Genomic DNA, 22196 nt, shown 5'->3' with positions numbered 1-22196 from the left:
GTCTCCTTTAAGTCATTCAGAAATGAAAGAAAGTGATGAGGTTAACAATTTGTAAGTATGGAAACAGTAATAGCTGTCATGATTATTTCCTACGAGTTGCTCTAAAGATAGCCCGACAATTCACATAACTAGCTAAGCAAACCCAATTTTATAAATGTATGACAGATTTTAAGTTGTCAGCACAAAAACACCGGGTTGGGGTGTGGACAATGTGCTATATTTGACTTAAATCTTTTAGATGCCTTGGCTTTTGATGTTTTACTCTTCTATTTCAGCAGAAAGTATATTTCAGTTAATGCAACAAGCTGATATACAAGTAGATAATTTGTAGGGATGAAGTAAATTCTAAGTTATATGTGTGTACACAAATGGCTTTATATAATACATATATACAGCCACTGACATAGTCATATAGGGAAAATGCAATTTGAACTCTTCAATTCCTGCATACAGATTGCCAAATTTAATCCTTAGTCTTTTTCAATGATGACATAATTTTTTGCTTAAAGGTACATCCTCTTGTTACTATATTCTGTATCAGGATAATATAACAACATTATTCTAGAAGGAAAAATAAACATGTAACAAATATTAAGGTCAGATAGAATATATTGAACTCAATGAAATTTCATTTTATATTTGATGACAAATTTTTGCTTCTGCCCAGGATCATTTGTACTTTAAGCATGAGTGCTACACCAGCTAAAATATAATTCTTGTGATATTTTTATTGAGTTTTCAAATTTGGAAAAGTTTTGATCCAAAATATATACCTATGCTTAAAAAAACTGAAGAGTCAATATAATCAGCATGGGCTATTTCTATCAGTTTCACTTTACAGTCTGTCCCCCATCCCCAGTATTTCTCTTTTATCTTTCATAATTTCATAGCAAATTATCCAGATTATGTCTTCTGGATAAACCAGTGACAGAACCTAATTTTCAAATGCTGTTTTGAAGAAGTGTAGAGTAGATAATTTTGGTAATCTGTAAGACAGCTGCATGCAGTGTGTACTGTATTATAACAGCACCAAAACCTTTATAAAAACCAAGCATTCCTTCCTCCTGCTTTATGGTATTGATACAGTCTCTCATTCCCTCATATTGTGTATTAATTGGAAGCACTTCATAGCCAAGGTCTGTATTGTCAATTATGGTGCGTGTTCCTTGAATGTGAAGGCGGTGCAAAACTGTTTCCAATGGGTAAAGTATAACGTCAGAGCAAAGACTGGCAGCAAAGTTAGCAATGAGTTCTGGAAAATAAGCATCCAACATACTCTGCACAGGGCTAGTGCTCTCAGCTAGGTGGCTATTATAAGTCTTTCTCTTTAGAACTAGTAGGACAAACTTCTGAATGATCGAGCTGATGATGTAATGAAGAACTCCATGCAGCACCGTAGGGAAGACCAGGGAGAGCAGCGGAAGGAGTCGTTTGCTATGAGGCACTCCCAAGCCTATCACTCTTCCAATTCCTTCTTTAACACATTCCAAAATGCCTGTGTTATCTCGAATTATCTCACTCTGAAATAAAAATGATGAAATAAGTAAATGCACTGACTGAAGAAGGAAAACAATGGTATGTAGACTTCAACTGTTATCTATGCATTAGATCCTCTTTTCAAATGAAACCTCATTGCAGTGAAGTTGGGAGTTATTCTCACTGTGGTACTGAGACTAGTGAGGATATATAGAACTGCACACAGATGGTTCTCAAGCTCAAGAAGCTCCTTAAGCAGCCATGTGAGGTGGTGAGGTGGCACAAGTCTGTAATCCTACTGCCTGGGAGGCTGAAACAAGAGAATCACAGGTTTAAGACCAGCCTCAGAAACTGGGTGAGGCTCTCACCAATCCAGAGAGACCCTGTTTCAAAATAAAAATAATTAGGGCTGGTGGCATAGCTCAGAGATAGAATGCCTCTAGATTCAATCCCTAGTACCACAAACAAAAACAAACTCCTTAGCAATCATTTGGAAGCAAAGTCTACATGATGGCTGAGGAAGCAGCACAATGCTTAGGAGTCCTGAAATATGCACTTAAATCCTGCCTCCATTTCTTACTGGTTACATGAGCATCTCCCAGGGACTTAAATTCTCCTAAGTGTTAGTTTTCCATTTTATAAAAATGGAAACCAGTACTACCTAATTTTTTTTGGGGGGGGGGGTTCTGGGGATTGAACCTAGGGAACTTCTACCATTGACATACACCCCCAGCCCTTTTATTTTATTTAAATTTATTATTATTATTATTATTATTTTTAATTATTTTTTATTTTATTTTTTATTTTTTTGGTGGTACTGGGGTTCCTGGAAGCCCTTCTACCTCCGGGCTACAATCCCAGACCTATTTTATACTTTTTTATATTTGGAAACAGGGTCTCTTAAACCAGCGCGACTGGCTTCGACCCTGCGCGATCCTCCTGTCTCTGCCTTCCAAGCGCGGGGATTCAAGCATGCGCCACCACGCCAGCCCTTTTATTTTGAAACAGGGTCTCACTATATTGCTGAAGCTGGTCTTGAATCTGTGAACCTCCTGTCTCAGCACTGGCATTACAGGCATTTTCCACCATGCCTGGCTACTAGTACTACCTACCTTTTAGGCAGAGTTGTTTTAAATGAAAAAAAAAAAAAAAAAAAAAAGGGCCTGGCATCTAGTAGACACTCAATACATGTTAGCCATTATCAACTGAAATATCTGCCTTTTTACATTTAGGGAATAGGAATATGAAAGTTGATACGGAGTAGAAAGCTATAGAGAGGCAGAAAGGAACAGCTGAAAGGATAATTTGGCTGCAGCAGTGACTGCTGACAAGGGCCATACAATGCAGATATCAGATATCACTGTACAGACTTGGCTTCTATTCAGATGGGAGATAACTGCTTGGATGTTAAGCAGAAGATGAATGTAATTTATATTTTTAAATGATACTAGCTGTTGTACAAAGGAAGACAGAAGTATTAAGTAGAGAAACCAGTTAAAGTTACTGCAATCATCCAGGAAGGAGACAATGGTGGGTAGGTCTAGGAGATGGCAATGGAAGTAGAGGAGTTCAATTGAGCTTTTAAAATCACAGGCAATAGGAATTACTGGTGGGCTGCATTTGGTGTATGAACAGGAGTCAAGGTTGACCAGATTCTTGGCCAGAGGCACTAGAGGAATAGCATTCCCTGTTACTGAGCTAGTAAATATTGTTGAGAGCAATTTGGAGAAGACCAAGAATTCAGAAATGTTAAGCACCAATATAGATTATAAGAAAAAGTCGAAGTTGGACATAAAAACTTGGGAGTCCTTAGGAAATAGATGATATTTAAAACCATGACACAAACTGAGCTCATCTAGCCTATTACCCTGGTTCCCAACTCTGACCTCCGTCCCCTTCCCTCTCCAAGGAGATCCTAGCAAAGACCTAAGTCAGATCACGTAACTGTGTGCTCAAACACACCTTCTCTCTTAAGATCAGATTATCACAATGGACTATAACATTCCATATGACTGGGCCCCTTCGTAGCACTCCAGACTCACCTCCAGCTGTCCCCTGCACTTACTCAGGGATCTTATCAGTCAGTCTCCTTTCGACTCTTCAATCACATACAATACTATTGCACTTCCAGGGCTTTGCACTTGCTTTCCCTCTGCTTCAAATGTTCTTGGAAACATCTATGTTGTTCAGAGCCTTAGACCTTTACTCAAAGGTCATCTTCTCAATGAGGTCTTTCCTAATCTTAAAAAATGTAACCACCCTCCTGTCCTTGCTTAATTTTTTTTAACACTTACCACCACCAAATATACCTTTTACATAACTTGTTTACATCTATCTTCCTATATCCCTATATTCTTATATCCCTACAAGTATATAAGAGCTATGAGGGTGGAGTATTTACATTTGTTTTGTTTGTTGCTATATCACCAAGGGTCTACAGTGTCTGATACAGATGGCACTCAATACATATTTGATGAAATAAAAAAAAAGGTTTAGCAGCTAAGGTAAGATGAAAAGGTAAAGTCAATAAAAACCTTGATTAGGCTTATGCTCAGATAATTAACATAGTCTTTTTTTTTTTTTTTTTTTTGGCGGTACTGAAGATGGAACCCAGGGGCATTCTACCTCTAAACACTATGCTGAAAAGTCTAAATTTAATTTTAGGAAATAGGAGCTAATATGGATCCTTAGTCAGCAAAGGGATATATGCATTGCAACTCAAAAGCACTAAACTTGCACATGGACACAGACTAGACTTTTAAAACAGGGACTGAAGCTGGGCATGGTGGTATACATCTGTGATCCTAGTACTTGGGAGGCAAAGACAGGAAGATCATAGGTTCCTAGCCAACCTTCAGCAACTTAGCAAAGGCCCTGTTCAAAAGAAAAAATAAAAGACAGAGCTGGGGGAGTAGCTCAGAGGACAAATGCCCTTGGATTCAATCCCTAGGGCCCCCCTAAAATAAATAAATTAAAATAAAAGGAGAGATTCTTAATAAAGAAACTGATCACTGGTAAGTTCATATTCAAAAGCTTCAAGTAGGTGTTCTTTGGGATATCTATATATTTCTCAAGGCAAATAACTTTTCAAAGAGATGTGAACTCCCCTTTTAAAATTTTATTTTCTAGTTTTGAAACAGGGTCTGGCTAAGTTGCTGTGGCCAGCCTTGAATCTGTGATCCTCCTGTCTCAGCCTCCCAAGTACTGGGATAAATCATTTACTTAACATAACAAAAAAAGAAAACCAAAGATTAATAAAGGTGTCAGAAAAGAAACTAAGAGGCAAAGAATCAGAAGAGGAAAGTCTGATCCAGTCAGGGTTTTTATAGAGAGGGCACTCACATGTACTGAAGGAAAAAAAATATGCTAGAAAAGCTGATGTAGATAGAAGACGGGTGTACAAACAATTAGATTTTGTGTATAAGTGAAGTTAAAACTACCTTCATCCTATGGTTTGGAGTGTGGGGAGGATAGTGAGAAAGTCTAGGACACTTAATTCAATGTACTTGCAGAGCCACCTTGTGGCTAAAAGTAGTAAAACATGCAAACTGAATGTTAGCAGAAAATTGCTGAAGTTTGTAGTACTTACCACACTAACAACAGTATCAAATGTTTCTTAAAAAACACATTCCACCTGCTCACTGTTAGGATGATTTTTCATTAGGCTTCTGCTCAGATAATTAACATACTGTGGGTTTTTTTTTGTTTGTTTGTTTTGTTTTTGTGGTACTGGAGATGGAACCCAGGGGCATTCTACCTCCAAACTACATCTCCAACCCTATTTTTTTTTTTTTAATTCTTTATTTTGAAAGAGAGTCTTACTGAATTGCAGAGGGCCTCACTAAGTAGTAGCTGAGGCTGGCCATGAACCACAATCCTCCTGTCTCAACCTCCCAAATGCTGGGATTACAAGCATGACCCACCATGTCTGGCAACATACCGTCTTTTGATAAGCTGTAGCAATCAAAGTTGTAAAGAGGGTACTAAAAAGCTTATAGAATACTTGTATTTAGAGCAAATAATAGGCTGTGTTCTGACATATCTGAACAAAGTGTACAGTTGCATAAGAAAGGGATTAAAAAAATTCAATTATATGTGTAACTTAAGTTTGTAATGGGACATATACCAGCATTGTGTGATATACATGTGGTATCTGAGAAATATTTTTAAACTTTTTGATTAAAAAAACACACACACACATACAATATAACAAAATTTCTAAAAATATTCAATTAAGAAAATGATAATAGAAAGACAGCTCACCTGTACTGTTTCAATTAAACTTGCTGAATAAAAAGGCATTGCCACCAAATAAGTTAGGCTGTATAAATTAAAACAGATTTATTAGCATACTAAAATGAGATATAAATAGTAAATTTCTAAATATCTATTTAATATATCAGCATAATTAATATTCAAGTTAAAGTTTCAACTATGAATACTTTTTACCTAAAGATAGCAACTTCAGAAACCTGTAAAATAGGATGTTTTATTGAACAAATATGAAAAAAATCAAGTATTAATAACACAGGGACAAACCTGCAAAGAAAATAAATTTTATTTTAAACTAATAAACATGGGATCATGTATGATTCACTGTTTGGACATCTTTCTGCATATAGTTAATGTAGCCTATAAATGTGGTATCTGAGAAATATTTTTAAACTTTTTGATTAAAAAAAACCACACACATACAATATAACAAAATCTCTAAAAATATTCACTTAAGAAAATGATAATAGAGAGACAGCTCATCTGTACTGTTTCAATTAATTAATGTAGCCTATAAATCTGATACTTAGAATTTAGGATGAGGGAGGCATTCCATAGTTTGCCTTTTTAGTATTAAACAAATCTGTTTTTTTGCTACTTATTCTCTTATCATTATCTACTCCCAGATTTCCTATCCAGCACAGTTAAGCTAACCTTCAAATGGTGAGTAAAGTCCCCTTTTATTATTAAAAAGAAATATTGTACAGCTTTGCAAAGTTGCTTTCTATCATTAATATTTAGCCATAGTAATATTACAACTTTGCAAGCCTGCAAAATATAGTCATTGAGAAGTCATATCAAGGTGGGACTTACCTAACCCTTATGGGCCAGGTCCTCTAAGTGGTAGTTTCAAGGTGAATGGAACATCACTAAGTAATACTGTGCTGGAATGTCCCATAGAGGGAGCCAGTGAGCTGGGGGATTTCCAATTCACAATCTTCAAAAAAAATTAAAAAGTGAAAAGTAAAATTCTAATCTAAAAAACAATTACTGTTGTAAAATCACCAAGTGTCTTTAGGACTACAGCTTAATGTTACTAAGAATTTTGAGCTTGCTCAGCACTATACAAATAGATTTATATCTGTTTAATAATAAAATACAGGTTGAATATCCCTTATAAAAAATGCTTAAGATCAGATATGTCTCTGATTTTCAAAATTTTTTTCAGATTTTGGGATATTTGCATACACATAATGAGATATCTTGGGGGATGAAAACCGAATCTAAACACAAAATTAATTTATGCCTTACATACACAGCTTGAAGGAAAACATGTATTTTCAGCATGCCTGAGTACTGCCTCTGACCTATCACAGAGGTTAAGTGTAGCAAATTTATGGCGTTCATGGTCAGGTTGTTTGGTGATCAACTTTGGATTCTGAAGCCTTTCAGATTTTGAATATTTGGATTAGGGATATGCAATCTGTACTAATAACATTTTTCTTAGAAATTTGGGTTAAACTAATTAAAGACTTTTGCTAAGTTCCTCTGTGCCCAGAAGACAAAATTAGGCTATGACTACAGCCTTTCAAATTAGTAAGACTTATTTGAAAGATCACACATATTTCAAGACTTTATTCCTAAACTGTTACCTGTCCTTTAAAAAATTATTCTCATAAGTATTTCAATACTCTAACATCCTTCATTACATATTAATATTTTTTCAGTTCAAACACTATAAAATTAATGGAAGTTTCCAATAACAGAGCCATTTCTGATACTTACGATTTAAGCAGGAGGTGTTCACCTATTTGTTTAGGATTCCATTTATGTGAAACCTCCCTAAAATGTAAAGATAAATTTAAATAAAACAAAAGTTGTGTTATTTAAAACATCTGAATTGCACTAATTTTCAAAAAAAGTAATGCATTTCTAATTTTTTTAATCTGTAGAAGAAATATATTTTAATAGTGATTTTCCTTTCTGGGACATACATTAAACAACAAAAAGAGACTACAAGCAAGATGTTTCTCTACGTGCTTACAGATACAATGGACAGAGGAGGAAGAGGTCTAAAACTGACTATAAAAAATGAACACGATGAGAAATGAAAGGAAAAATAAAAATGATAGGTTAAAAAAAGAAAGTACATAGGGAATGAAAGGGTAAGAAAGGAAAAGGGCTTTACAAATATATAAGGATTTAAAAGAAAGACAAAGTAACTATACTGCAGAATGACACATTGTATAGTACTTAATTTTCAGAGTGCCTTTATTTATTACAATAGCATTAATTTGTGACCATTATCACAGTCTATTATCTTTTTGAGTTCTTACTACATGCCAAGTGCTATGCAAAATGGTGTGCATGAATTATTTCTAATCTTTATAACTACCTTATTAGAGGAAATAGGGTCAGAGAGGGTTCATAAGTTACCAAAAGGCCATACAACTAGTTAGTACAGAACTGGGTTCTGAACCCTGATACCTATGACTTGAGTCCACACTCTGGCTGTCCTTCCTCTGATCTAACTTGATACAGGAGGAATCCTGCACAGGGTAAGCAGAGAAGATTCTGTCCATCTATTTCACTGATTAAATAAAGGTCAAAAAGATTACAGGTAAAATACCAAGCCTGGGACCAAGATCTAGGACTGTGTGCTCCCTGCTATTCTGTGACCTTTGGAAACCAGAAAAGGGAGGGAGGGAAGGAAGGAGGGAGGGGAAGTTGAAATAGAAATAGAAACAGAAATAGAAATAGAAATAGAAATAGAAAGAAATACAAGGATGAAAGTTCTATTAGGAGAAACACTAAAAAGGAGAAAACAATACAGAGAATAAATGAGAAGGTAAATAAAATGATGTGAAAATTAAAAAGGCAGAAGAGATAAAGAAAGAGAGAAGAAAAAGAGAAAAAAGAATAACAGATAAAGGAAGATGCCGAAGTTAAAAGAAACTTGCAACAAAAGGAATTGGCACCATTCCTCCATGGTTATAGCAAAAAAAAAAAAAAAAAAAAAAAGAGAAAAATGTCTCCTAATTGAAATGAACTTTAAGGTGATAAAGAAAATATACTTTATTTTAAAAAGGCAAAGAAATGAAAATAAAGCCACTAATAAGTGTCCTAAAACAAACTCAGTACAGTTACACCAAGGGCAGTATGCAAACTTTCCTACACTTTTTTTAAAGAGACTAAAATGTCTGCAGAGCCTTTTAGACAGAAGAACAACCAAACCTCATTTCTAAGACTTTAGTGAAATCTTCTGGGTCAAAATCTGACAAAATTAGTACAAGGAAACTTATTTGACCTGAACTGCACAGGGAATAGGGCTGAAATGCTAGTTAATGATTAAGTTGAAAACTATGAAACATGGATTAGGCTTCCAATCTTACTGACAATTACTTTATTATTATAAAGCAAAATATACTACTTGTTCTATAAATAATCTTGGAACTACAACTGTTCTTACTATGACCATATAAAGTATTATCATAGGTTATTTATTATGATACTGATTTTAACTATAAAACTGTCATAAACACTACAGACAGGTCTAGGACCTGTGTCTCTGTAAGAACTGAGCCACCTCCTTTTAAATGAAAAGCTAATTACAACTGCCAATTATTAATTAAGGTAAGGTAAAAGAGAGAAACAGAAAATTTAGGACTCCATATTAAAACAAAACCATTCTTCCTTGTATGTTTTTTATTTATAAAATGAGTAAAACCTATTGCTTCAGCTTCAGAAATTTAAATTAGCATGTTAAGTGCTTCGGGAAAGAGGTTAAGTAAAAACTTACGTGTGATTAAGTCCTTTTATATTTCATTATCAAATACCAAACATATGTCTTTTTTTTTTTTTTCAGAACTGGGGAGGAACCCAGGGGCATTCTTCCTCTGAGCTATACCCCAGCTTTATTTTTTATTTTTTATTTTGAAACAGGGTCTCACTGAGTTGCAAAGGGCCTAAGTAGCTGAGGCTGTCTGTGAACTGCATCCCTCCTGTCTCAGCCTCCCAAATGCTGGGATTACAAGTGTGCGCCACCATATAAATACATTTTTTTTTTTTTAAAGGTCTGGGGATGGAACCCAGGGGCATTCGACCTCCGAGCTACAGCCCCTGCCCTATTTTGTTTTTTATTCTTTATTTTGAAACCAGGTCTTACTGAGTTGCAGAGGGCCTCACTAAGTAGCTGAGGCTGTCCATGAACCCGAATGCTGGGATTACAAGCGTGCACCACTATTTTTGAGCAAAAACTGCCTTTTCAATTGAGGACCAAAATTAAGAAAATCGATTCTTATACCTTATTTTTCTCAAGATAATCTAGTTTACCATCTGACAGATTCAAATATTCCTTTGTATAATCACTACACAAAGGCAAGAGGATTCTAAAATAATTATATCTAAAGAGACTTTCATTTTCACACAGTCATATATCTGCCCTCTTAAAAACATAAAGTCCTCTGAGCAGTCCAAACTCCTTGCCTTTCTCGTCTCTCGGTCTTTCTTCTCATAGTCAACTTTCTAAACTTTTTTCCATTTCTTAACTTCATCTTCACCTGAGCCCACTCACAATCAGCTTCTGCTCACTGTCCTATGAAACCGCTCTTGTCAAGATCCCGATAACCTCCATGCCACTAAACTCAAGGTCACTTTTTTCTGTACTTTACTTGGTATTTCAGCAGCCATGAGGTCCTCATGTTCCTCTCTCCTCCTGGAAGCACTCTGACCCTACTCTTCTGGTTTTTATCCTCCTTTCTGATCTCTCTTTCTGATTCCTATGCAGGATCATCTTCCTTAACCCAGGCACCCACTGCTGAACTTGCTCAGGTGTTCTTCTTTTCTTCATTCATTTGGTATTATTAGGCACTGCCATCCAAGATTATAGCTTCAGGATCTCCCAAACTCATTTGCCTTCATTTAAGACTTCTCTACAGGTCAGCCTCATATCATTTGTCTGCTGAAAATTCTATCTGGGTATGATAAAGAACCAGAAAATGAACTGAACTTGAGCAAAAGCAAACTTAAAATCTTCATTTCCTACTTACACTCTTTTAGCATTCTTTGAGAACTATTTAATTACAAAGAAATCAAATGCCAGGCACGGTGGTGCACCCTTGTAATACCAGCATTCGGGAGGCTGAGACCAGTCGTGGTTCACGGACAGCCTCAGTTACTTAAGTTGTGAGGCCCTCTGCAACTTAGTGAGACCCTGTTTCAAAATAAAGAATAAAAAATAGGGTTGGGGGTGTAGCTTGGAGGTCAAATGCTCCTGGGTTCCATCCACAAACCCGCAAAAAAAAAAAAAAAAAAAGAAATCAATTGAGCTTGAGGAAGATTTTATTTAAAACATTAAGTATTTAGATTTATTTATTTATTTTTATTTATTTGTTTATTGTGGTACTGGGGTAGAACCCAGGGGCTTTCCTACCTCCTAACTATACTCCAAAAACTATTTTTTATATTTTATTTGGAAACAGGGTCTCACCAAGTTGCTGAGAGCCTCACTAAGTAGCTGAGAGCCACACTAAGTAGCTAAGGCTGGCTTCGAACCTGTGCAATCCTCCTGTCTCAGCCTCCCAAGAACTGGGATTACAAGCGTGCGCCACCATGCCCGGCTTAAAACAGCAAGTATTTAAAATAAGTGAATTCAGAGGACTCATTGGGAAAATATTCAAGGATGTTTATATTGTGCGACCACAAAAGCAAGATGAGTGAAAACTAAGTTGGGATTTTAACGTGGGTTTTGTCAGGTGGGACTACACAGGTAGCCTTGGTTATAGGAGCTCCTACTTCATGTTAATGATGTGAGAAAAGCTCTATGTAAAGAAAGCAAAGAATCCTTTGAGATAGAGCAACACCTAGTCTAATTCACTTGATTTGGGGGAAGATCCCAGAGAGGCAGGAGAGATCACAGATGATAAGCCTGGGTTATATACACTGTCTTAGAAAGTAATGCTACTGAAGAACTATAAACTTGGTAACATAACCACTAGAAATCTAAAAGTTTTCTCTCTGATGTGATCATAATCAGTATAAAAACCTAAATACTGGTGAATCCACACTGTCACACCTGCTCTAATAGTCGTGAGCAGTCTAAGAAAGCCTGACTTACGAGGCCCCAGAGCTCATCCTCCACATGTGGTAGTTTCTGTAAATTGCTCCAAGTTGCTGCTTTGCTGCCTGTGTTTTGCCATTCCTTCTGTTCCATTCCATGGTTCACAACCTTTTCAGTCTGGTCTGGATTATTACAATAGCTCTCCATGAGTCTCTCTACACCAGTCAATACTTTCTATACTACCATTTGAACATAACTTCATCCAAACACTCATATAATAAAAATAAAACCTTATATTTCTAGTCCTATAGAGAATAAAAATTCCAAAGATACAATCATACTTTTACCTATCATTTCTGATTCTTTCCCTACTACATACCTAATATTTCAAGCATGAGTCGCTTCTTTTTATTGCCTAGATTGTCCGTCCTATCAACCTTTTCTTGGAATTATCTGTCAAGTTGATTCTTATTCATAATTTAAGATCTAGCTCAGATTTCAGTAACTTTTTGAAATCCTTGCCAATAACTCCAGGTAAAGTTTCCCTTGCATTTTGAAAAGGGATTGTTTAACTATAGTATGAATCACCCAATGTATAATAACCAAACAAACTACTTAAAGAACAGGAACTGCTCACATACTCATATTTGTTCCTTACTTGAAAGCTTTTAGAATACAGCAACAGGAGCTAATGATACATCTCAACAGATACAAGAAGCATTTTCTTGATCACATACTATCAACAAGATATAATAACATTTTACTTTCTGACTCAGCTACTTGAGAAAAGTTTTCAGATTCAAGGTATTTTAGAAACTTTTTATTAAAATTTAAAATAAAACTAATATTAATAAAATGCCAAAAAAGTACCTTGGCAAAGGTGTGAATTCACTAATTATGCCTTCTGCTCCAAGTGTGACGCCCTGGACAATAAACGTACTTCCCATTCCTTTCCATAGGGCTCTTGGTCCCTAAAATAAACAAAATTTAGTTACTTTTGCTAATGTCTAAATATTAACATAAAAGGTCTTAATAAAACAATATTGATGTTTACTGATGTTTTTAAATGAGCAGTATTCTGACACCTTATGAAAGAACTATAAATAAATTAATTTCCATTATTATTTTAATATTTACTAGATGGCTTATGTTTAGGCCAGGGTAAACACTCTAATTAAATACCCTTAATGATCAATTATCTTATTAAATGTCTCTAATATCTGTATTTTCAAATGTGTTTGGTTTACCTAAAGGTACCAGATGTTGATGTATTTACAATTTCATTGCACCCGTTTTTACCACTCTGGCTTCTTTCTTCTTCTGCTATATTTCCTGTGTCACTTAGACGGCAATTTCATTATCCCAGTGTCCAAATCGTATACCTAGATGACACATTTCTCATATTCCTATATAATCAGCCAAAAGTTCTAGAAATTCTGCACTCTTAAATCTCTTACAAATCATAAATACAGAGACAGACTTGTATATGTATGAACAATCTCTGGAAAATAAGTAAGAAGCTGCTGCTAAGGTATTGGGATAAAAAGGGATCAAACTTTTCTCCTGATACTCTATTGTTTCTTTTTAGTTGTATTGTGTTTATATGTTATTTAATAATAACATATTGGTAAATGATATCATTCGATGGTATTGTCGAAAGGGGCAGGATTCTCATGGCATAAGGATGGTGAAATGTTTTTGTTTTGCTCATTTTATTTATTTATTTATTTATTTATTTATTTATTTATTTATTTATTTATTTGGTGGTACTGGGGTTCCTGGAAACCCTTCTACTTCCAGGCTACACTCCCAGAACTATTTTTTTTACTTTTATTTTTATTTTGAAACAGGGTCTCTTTAGCCAGCACGGCTGGCTTTGAACCTGCGCGATCCTCCTGTCTCCGCCTCCCAAGCGCAGGGATTACAAGCGTGCGCCACCACGCTCGGCCTGTTTTGCTCATTTTTAAGAGGTAGAATTAAAAAAACAAAGAAACCAGAAATCATTCCCTATTAGTACACACAAAGCTACATTATTTTTAAAGGCAACATGGGTGTTTTACCAGATAAATATACCATAATTATTTTACTTGTATACTATTGAAGAACCCTGAACAAGTTCCAGTCTGATTATGCACAATACCACAAATGCATCCTTACATACAAATGTTTACATACACATCTTAGGTTGGAGAAGATGCACATTTTAAATTGTAATGGATATAACCACCAACCCAAGTTTGTTCAAAATATTTGGGTTACTGCCTAAAACAACTTCACAGGTATTCTTGTAGTTTTAAGATAAGTGAACTGTTCTTAGAAGGCCTCTTGTCGTCTGGGCCCTGCCAACTTCTGTAGCTACCTTTTCATCTTTTATTCTGGCCTCTGCTCCCACTGCACTCAATTCTTTCCCAAACAGAACTCTCCTTCTCAGTTGCCTTTACACATCTACTTATAAACCTTTCCTCTCCCCTTGGCATTAAGAAGCAGCCTTCTTGACAGTAAGCATACAACTCGGTGTCCCTTTTCCCAATGGTTTAATAAATTACACCCTGTGTTCAATCTGTTTTGATAAGGTACCTCTGTTTTATATTATGATAGCATTTTATATTTCTAATAATGTGTCTTTCTGGTGGGGTGTGTGTGTGCGAGGAGGTTTACTGAGAATGAACCCAGGGGTGCTCTACTATTGAGCTACATCTCTAGTCTATTTTATTTATTTTGAGATAGGGTCTCATTAAGTTGCTGAGGCTGGCCTCAAATCTGTGATCCTCCATCCTTGGCCTTCCCAAGAAATGGAAATTACAGGTGTATGCCACCACACCTGGCTATAATACTGTATCTTACAATACCACCATTTTCTGTTTAAGGTTTTGTCTCCATGACAAATTTATAAGCTTCTTGATAGCACAAACATTATGTTACCTACTGCTAATTTCTTGGAGCTTAGCATTGCTCTTGGTATTTCAGCTGAACTAATTAAGTGAAATTTTGGGAGATTAAAAAGGTTATCATGGGTATATTAATTCAAGTCACCCCTCCATGCCAATCTGGTATGGAGCTATACCTATCCTCTGTATTTCTATCTTTCTAATAAGCTTTAAATCTTAAAAAAAATAAAATAAAATAAAATAAAAAGGTTACCATTACTAAGATATTTTTTACTAAGATTTATTTTTATTAACCAAATTAAAAAGAATTATTCTTACATAAGTGATTAACAAGCCCAAATGACGGTTATCTATACCTTTAATAAATTCTACAGACAATTCTCACCTGAGTTTTGTTGAAGCTATACATAATATTGATGATTGTAAATGGAGTGAGATGATAATGCCGGGCATGGTAATTAACCTGTAAAAGAGATATTACATAGTTTTGCTTTTCTGTTTTTGTGTTTTTTTCTATAAATATCAAAGCTATAAAAATATAAAGTATAGCTGCAGCATAAACAAAAGTTAAATTCTTTTTTAATTTTGCGGTACTAGGGATGAAACCCAGAGGCATTCTACCTCTGAGCTACAACCCCAGTCCTATTTTTTATTCTTTATTTTGAAACCGGGTCTCACTGAGTTGAGGAGGGCCTCACTAAGTAGCTGAGGCTGTCTGCGAACTACAATCCTCCTGTCTCAGCTTCCAAATGCTGGGATTATAAGTGTGTGCCACCACACCCAGCTCAAAAGTTAAATTCTAAAGTCAACATAAATATTCATAATTAAAAGCACTTTAAGTACCCTATTAAAAGAGCTGTATATTTGGTTGTATAAATTCAATATGATATTATATAATATACATAATATGCACAGTAATGTAGACTTTATACTATAGGGGATCTTGTTTGACACCTGTTTCCTTAAACTCCAGACTCATATCTTCCTACTCATGTTCATTTTAGGCAACTCTTTCCAACTATAGATTATAATCAATGGGTAAACTATGAAGTCAATTAAAGGAGTCAAAACAATATCCACTGGGATCACAATGTAATATTATCACAATGTAAAATACATATGTCTCTGAAACACTGTTCTGAGGCAGACATTTTCAATGCTCTTTAAGAGATTATTTTTCTATACATGTTTTTCAGTGCTAAGCAGAAACAAGTTAATTTTGCAATGACTTGTTTTAACAGCAAATAAATATAGCATTTACCATGGTGTGAATTACTGACCCTTGAGGGTTCTGTTACCCTATTAGAGGATCAACAAGTTCAAAATTTATTTTTCTAACAACACTAAGGCATTGTTTTGTCTTTTCCACTATGCCGATATTTTCACTAATGGTGGAAAAGCAATGGTGAGTAAAATTGCTACCACATTAGCATGAATTAAGGCAAGAACATAAAATTATATTTTTTTACTTTATCACTCTATATACCTCTTTACCCTATATTCTCATAGGAAAGAGAAAGCAATCTTAAGAATATTTTTGATAAATGAGTAAGAGAAAGGTTAATTTTATAAAATCTTGGCCCCAAGTAGACATCATCTTTCTAATTAATATCTTGTATGTTACATAAGAAAGTTAAGATGGCTGTCATGAGGGAAAGCTCTTATCTGATGGAACTGCAAGCTCACCTAGCCACATTCTCATGGAACACCATTTTTGCTTGAAAAATTCACTGAAAAACTATTATTATTCAAAGCTGACACAGATATGTTCTTCAAGATAGGCAAAGTGAGCTTGTTAATTACAAACTCACTGACAGTCTGGTTTTCAAGTCAAAAGCAGTTGTTTGTAAATCTATGTCCATCATCAAAACTATACAATAATACAAGATTTTCGGGGAGATCAGTGAAGTCATGAAGATGACTTTTTGATATTATATAATCAATTCTTTTAACACTTCAAAGATCTATAAAAGTCTGAATCAATATTTTCCAAGTAACTAATGAATATGACACAGACTCATGCATGGGTAAAAAAATAAAATGTTTGAGATGCAGTGTAAATCTTTCTTTGTGTGTGTGTGTGGTACTGGGGTTCCTGGAAGCCCTTCTACCTCGGGGCTACACTCCCAGACCTATTTTATATTTTTGAAACAGGGTCTCTTAAGCCAGTGGGGCTGGCTTCAAGCCAGCGTGATCCTCCTGTCTCAGCCTCCCAAGCACGGGGATTACAAGCGTGTGCCACCACGCCCAGCTATCAATGGATTTTTTAATGTAACAAAGTTAAAAGTTTTTGTGGTTTCAGATTTCACATTGCAAAAAAAAAACCTTTCAGAAACTAGTAGTTAGTGAGTTTTGGTGTAATTTAAAAATATATCCACAATTAGCTGAAATACTCCTGTTTTCAACTACTTGTACACTCAAAGCTAGACTTTCTTGTTTCTTTTAAAACTCAACATGTTGTAAGAGACTGAGGGCAGATCAAGAGGTGAGAAGCTACCTAAGTCCTATCATGCCAGACATTAAAGATATTTGCAAAAAGGTAAAATAGCTACTTTTCAAAATGTTATTTATGTTAATATCTAATGTATTTATTATTATTTTAATGGATTAAGTAGATACAGCAAATTTTTCCCAGATTTCTGAAATCATGATAAATCTTCATTAATATAACTCAAATATACCAATGTTCTTGGGGATTCTTAATAGTTTTTAAGACCAAAGAATTTTGAGAAATGATATATTATCAACTTTGTACTATTTCACAATAAATATCAGTTACATGATAAATGATTTCTTGTCATTTATCTGACTTCTAAGCCTCAAATTAGGCTGAGGACTGTTTCAGAAGGTCACAGAAATTACATTTACCTGACATTGGCGGCGAAGAACGATGCAAGGGTGGGCCAGCACGTTTTCTGTAAAGAGACTATAGAAAAAAATAACTTATGTGTGTCTACATACATACACATTTTATTCAGAGATAGTTATGTATCTGAAATTATTCTTGCCTGACGTACTATGCATTACTACTTTCAATTTTTAAGGTAAATTGAAAGCATTTTTAAAAACATATAGACGTGAAAGCCTAAAAGGTTCTATGTGTGTATACTTTACTATCACAATGGACTATATTATGATGTGAGACTATAATGCACCCACAAAAGTATAAAAACCTAGACATGTCGACAAATGATTCTACCAGTAATAAATTCAATATAATGAATGAAAATCTGATTCTGGTAAGTAGGAAAAATACATGTACACATACATATATATATATATATATATATTAATATCTATAATATGAAGATGAAAATAGATCTTTATATATTTAACATGGAAAATTTCAAATCATTCAATTTCTATTTCTTTCCGAAAGTACAATATGTACAAAATTTTTACTGGCAGAGCCATCTGTTCCTCATGAACCTCATTCTAAGCATTTTAAAGTTAATATACTTGGCATTTAGTATATAGGATTTTAAATGAACATATTAATTATGATTTTATGTATCAATTATTTCTTTTGAAGACATTCACTCCAAAATAATTACTTGAGTTTAAGCTCTAACACACACATACATACATTCATATTCTCTCTCTCATACACATACACATGCACACAATCACATATAGATTAATGTTATAAGAAATGCACTAAGGCCAGGCGTGGTGGCGCACGCTTGTAATCCTCGCGCTTGGGAGGCAGAGACAGGAGGATCGCGCAGGTTCGAAGCCAGCCATGCTGGCTTAAGAGACCCTGTTTCCAAATAAAAAAGGATAAAAAATAGGTCTGGGAGTGTAGTCCGGAGGCAGAAGGGCTTCCAGGAACCCCAGGACCACCAAAAAAAAAAAAAAAAAAAAAAAGAAATGCACTAAAAATTTAAGTATAAAGAGTGAAGCTAAAAAGATGAACTATCAAATAACAAATTTTATTTACACTGGCATTAGCATCCTTAGGTTTAGTTATGCAAATAAGGTATTTTTTCTTGGCTAAATGTCTACAAGGATGTAATAAAATAGGTATTCACTAGAAATCACAATTGTAAGACTGATGACATTTCTTTTTTTTAACTTTGTACTGAAGATTGAATTCAGAGACAGTCAGCCTCCCTGATACTCCATACCCTCAGCCCCACCTTATATTTTATTTTGAAACAGTCTCACTAAGTTGTTGAGGGCCTCACTAAGTTGCTAAGACTGACTGTGAACCTTCAATCCTCCTGTCTTAGCTTCCCAAGTACTAGGATTACGGGCAAGTACCACCATGCCTGGCTGAGTTTTCTTAAATGATCCTTAGAAATAAAAAATTTAAAGTTGTTCACCAAATGCTGACTACAGACAAAGTTTCGGTTTTATGCTTCAGTTTTACTCTGTAGAATTTAAATGTTTTAGAGAAAAGTTTCAATAAATAATTTTGACAGAAAGGGAGATAAGTTTACATTTGACTCTTTCTTTTGATAGATCCATGAGAGTTACTATAAATAACATTTATGAAACTGAATGACTAGTTTATACCTTTACTGTAAAAAAGTCAAGCTTTTAAATGATATATTTTTTTCTGTAAAATGTTATTCAATACTTAATCTATTGCCATAAAGAAATACCTCAAGAAATGCTATTACTTAATATTATAAAGAAAAAAACTCTAAATAAAAACTAAATAATCTTTAGATAAAAGATTACCTTGCAAGTCCAATACCAAATCCAGCAAATCTACTCAACTGTTCTAAAATAAAAGAAATAAGATTACTCATAACCAATATTTAGATTAACTGTAAAAACAACAATCAGGTGCTTTCTTCCTTTCAGTTTCAACTGTTTGTGGGTATAGAGATCACCCCCAAATATCAACAAAGAGTGTCACTGACATTTTCTGGACAGTATTAGGAAGATTTACTGTCATTACCTGTGCAAGTCTTTCATCTCAGGTGGCTATCCTTGCAAAGTTACATTCTCCTACCAGATAACAGCTACAAAGTACGACTCCCCACCCTCCTTTAATGAGCTTCTCTACATTTTAACCACGGAAGCATAACTTAAGAAGAAATGAAAACAAACTTTACTGCCTAAGAATGTAACTGAGCAGCAATTACATACGAATTTTGAATTAATTTATAACTTACAAAAACTTTCCAGTATTCTTGTGGAGCCAGCACGACACAATGGAAAGAAAACTAGGTAAAAGTTAAAAAGCTAATTTTATGACGCTGGATAAGTCACTGGTTCTCTTCAAATTCTCATCGGCTTACTAAATAATCATTAAAGTTCTTCTCAGTTCATGCAAATAAAATATCATTCTATTTCTGAGTCAAAATTGAGGAAATGAGAATAAAGCTGTATCTATAATATTAACATATATTATTTATACTATTACTATATTACTGATAGCTGTCTATATATTACTATGTTACTTGATAACTAATATTCTAGTAATTTGAGAGACTAGAAAGAGACAACTATTATTTACAGTTTATGAATTAAAAGAATGTTGAAAATATCTAGATCATGGGGTGTTGCAGTTAAAACAGATGCTTGGACAGTCTAAAAAGAATAATAATGTCTTGATTCCAAAGTCCTATCTTAAAATTTTTCAGAGTTTATAAGTCTTAAGTGGAGTTCTTGCATCAGAATGAAGGAAAGCACGATAAATTATAGGGAGAAAAATTTCTAGATTGGAGATCTAAAAAAAGATACATCTCCCATGATTACAAGGGTAGAGGTGGGAAATGAATATTTTATTAACCTGCTGTTTCCCATACTTTATACTCATTTTATGAAACACTTCTAAAAACCCTACCAGTTACTCTACAAGCCTTAAAGATGAGAAAATGGAGGCCTTAGAGAGGTTAAGAAAGTAACTGAGTTTAAGAGTGGCAGGGCCGGTTTAAGCCCTAATTTGCCAATGAATTGTGAAAAGCCTCTCTTTCCGGAATACAGAACTCCGATTAAAGCCATCAATTAAATCAAGGAGTTTCAGCTGCCAGAGTAAACCAAGTAGCAGCAAATCATCCAATTGCTGTCTTCCCTAATTCAGGGCATTGACTGTCACACTCCACAACTACCCCCCCTCCATTCCTACAATGCACCCTATAGCTGAGGCAGATGCCCTTTTTGGAAGGGATCCCGGGGAATTGGTTCCTTAGAGGAAGAGGGAGGAGGCCCGCTTCTGGGGCAGAGGACGAAAAGGGGACAGAGGGCGCGACGCGCGACCGCCCGGCAGGGGCGGCGGGAGGACTCGGGTCGCCGCCGCCCGCCCGCCCGGCCCCCGCCCTCACCGGTGCTCTGGCCCTGCAGGCCCGCGCCGCCGCCGGCGGGCAGGGGCTCCTCGGCCGGGCCCTCGAGCGGCGTGGAGGCGGAGGGCGCGCCGTAGGGCGGGCTCTTCTCGCCCCAGTGCAGGTTGCGGCTGCCCGGGATGTCCGGGGGAGTCGTCACCCAGTGGCCCAGGTCCGACCCCGAGCCGAAGGACCTTGCGGGGAACGCGCCGCCGTAGCCCTGCTCGTCCCGGGCGCCTCCCCGGTAGCCCAAGCCATCGAACCCGTCCGGGCGCCGCGGATGCATGGCCGCGGGGCTGGGGGAGGCGGGCCCCGCCGGAGCCCACCGCCGCTGAGGCCGGCGACCGAGGCTGCACCGCTTTTCCTCGGCCGCGGCCGCGTCCGTCCCGGGAATCTGACAACCGGAAGTCACGATGGAACCCGGAAGTTCTCGGCGCACGTGACCACGGTCTTTTCCGGCCACCTGGAGAGCACGGTTGCTAGGGAGACGCGGCAGCAGTCTAGGACCAATCCTTAACACTAGTCACTGGGGAGGAGGTGGGAAGGTGACTGTGGGGGTTAATGAAATCCTAGCGCCGCAGAGATAGGCCTGGATGGGAGGAAGTCAAACAAAGGTGTTTCTTCCAGGGAAACGACGCACCGGCGAAGCTGACCGGAGCTGTCCACCAGAAATGCCCCCTACTGCATCTACTCTCCAGATGCTTTTTCTCCAACTGCTGCCTCGCGGGTCTCGCAGGAGCAGCGAGGTTAAAGCTATTAGGGGTCAGTGAAGTTCCATCTAGCTATGTCTGCCGCTCCTAGGGTTTTGGATACAGTCTAGTGAGGGGTTTGGGTCCACCCAGTGAAGGCACATACTTTGAACCACTAGAACAAGCGTTGGGAAAGTTCAAGTGAAAATCGAGGGAAGAAAAAACGCATTCACACCAATACGAACTGACCTCCGGGATTTAGGGATTGAATATTGAACGTTTCTAAGGCTGAGAAGCAACTATAAACAGTTTTCTTTCGTATTTTTCTGATGCATCTAAATCACCGAGGGTATTTAAATTCCAGCCCTATCATTAAAAATTGAGACAACCCTAATTGAGTGATGGAAAGGTTTCCTGTAGAATCCCCTACTACCTGTTTGCATTAGGTCCATGGACTGTTGGGCCAGAATGTCTCTCCCTAGGTTTGGCTGAGTTATGCATGTGTTCTTTCTGTGTCTCTTCTTCCCTACTGGATGTTTAGAATTCCGAGCTTTCAGAAGAGAACTCTGACGTGCTGTTCTCATTCTTCCAAACATGA

At 36.4% G+C, this 22196-nt stretch overlaps 1 protein-coding gene across 3 annotated transcripts; it reads right to left on the bottom strand.

Annotated features, from left to right (window-relative positions):
* Positions 1 to 941: 941 nt before the first annotated feature.
* Positions 942 to 21230, bottom strand: SLC25A46 (solute carrier family 25 member 46; the record flags this gene model as incomplete). 3 transcript variants are annotated; one of them, XM_080692920.1, is made up of 8 exons in its annotated part: positions 942 to 1520; positions 5740 to 5797; positions 7474 to 7530; positions 12617 to 12717; positions 15020 to 15097; positions 17503 to 17560; positions 19321 to 19363; positions 20913 to 21230. In XM_080692920.1, 8 exons carry the CDS (start codon positions 21193 to 21195, stop codon positions 942 to 944), a joined length of 1257 nt encoding a protein of 418 aa, XP_080549046.1. The 3 variants fall into 3 exon arrangements, with proteins under 3 accessions (XP_080549046.1, XP_080549044.1, XP_080549045.1); XM_080692918.1 differs by having other exon boundaries at positions 19321 to 19350; positions 20873 to 21195; XM_080692919.1 differs by having other exon boundaries at positions 942 to 1277; positions 20913 to 21195.
* Positions 21231 to 22196: the final 966 nt, after the last annotated feature.

The sequence above is a fragment of the Muscardinus avellanarius genome (assembly GCF_963383645.1).
Source record: "Muscardinus avellanarius genome assembly, chromosome: 1".
Classification (NCBI taxonomy): Eukaryota; Metazoa; Chordata; class Mammalia; order Rodentia; family Gliridae; genus Muscardinus; species Muscardinus avellanarius.
The sequence above is the reverse complement of the archived record's forward strand: the minus strand, read 5'-3'. Positions and strand labels throughout refer to the sequence as shown.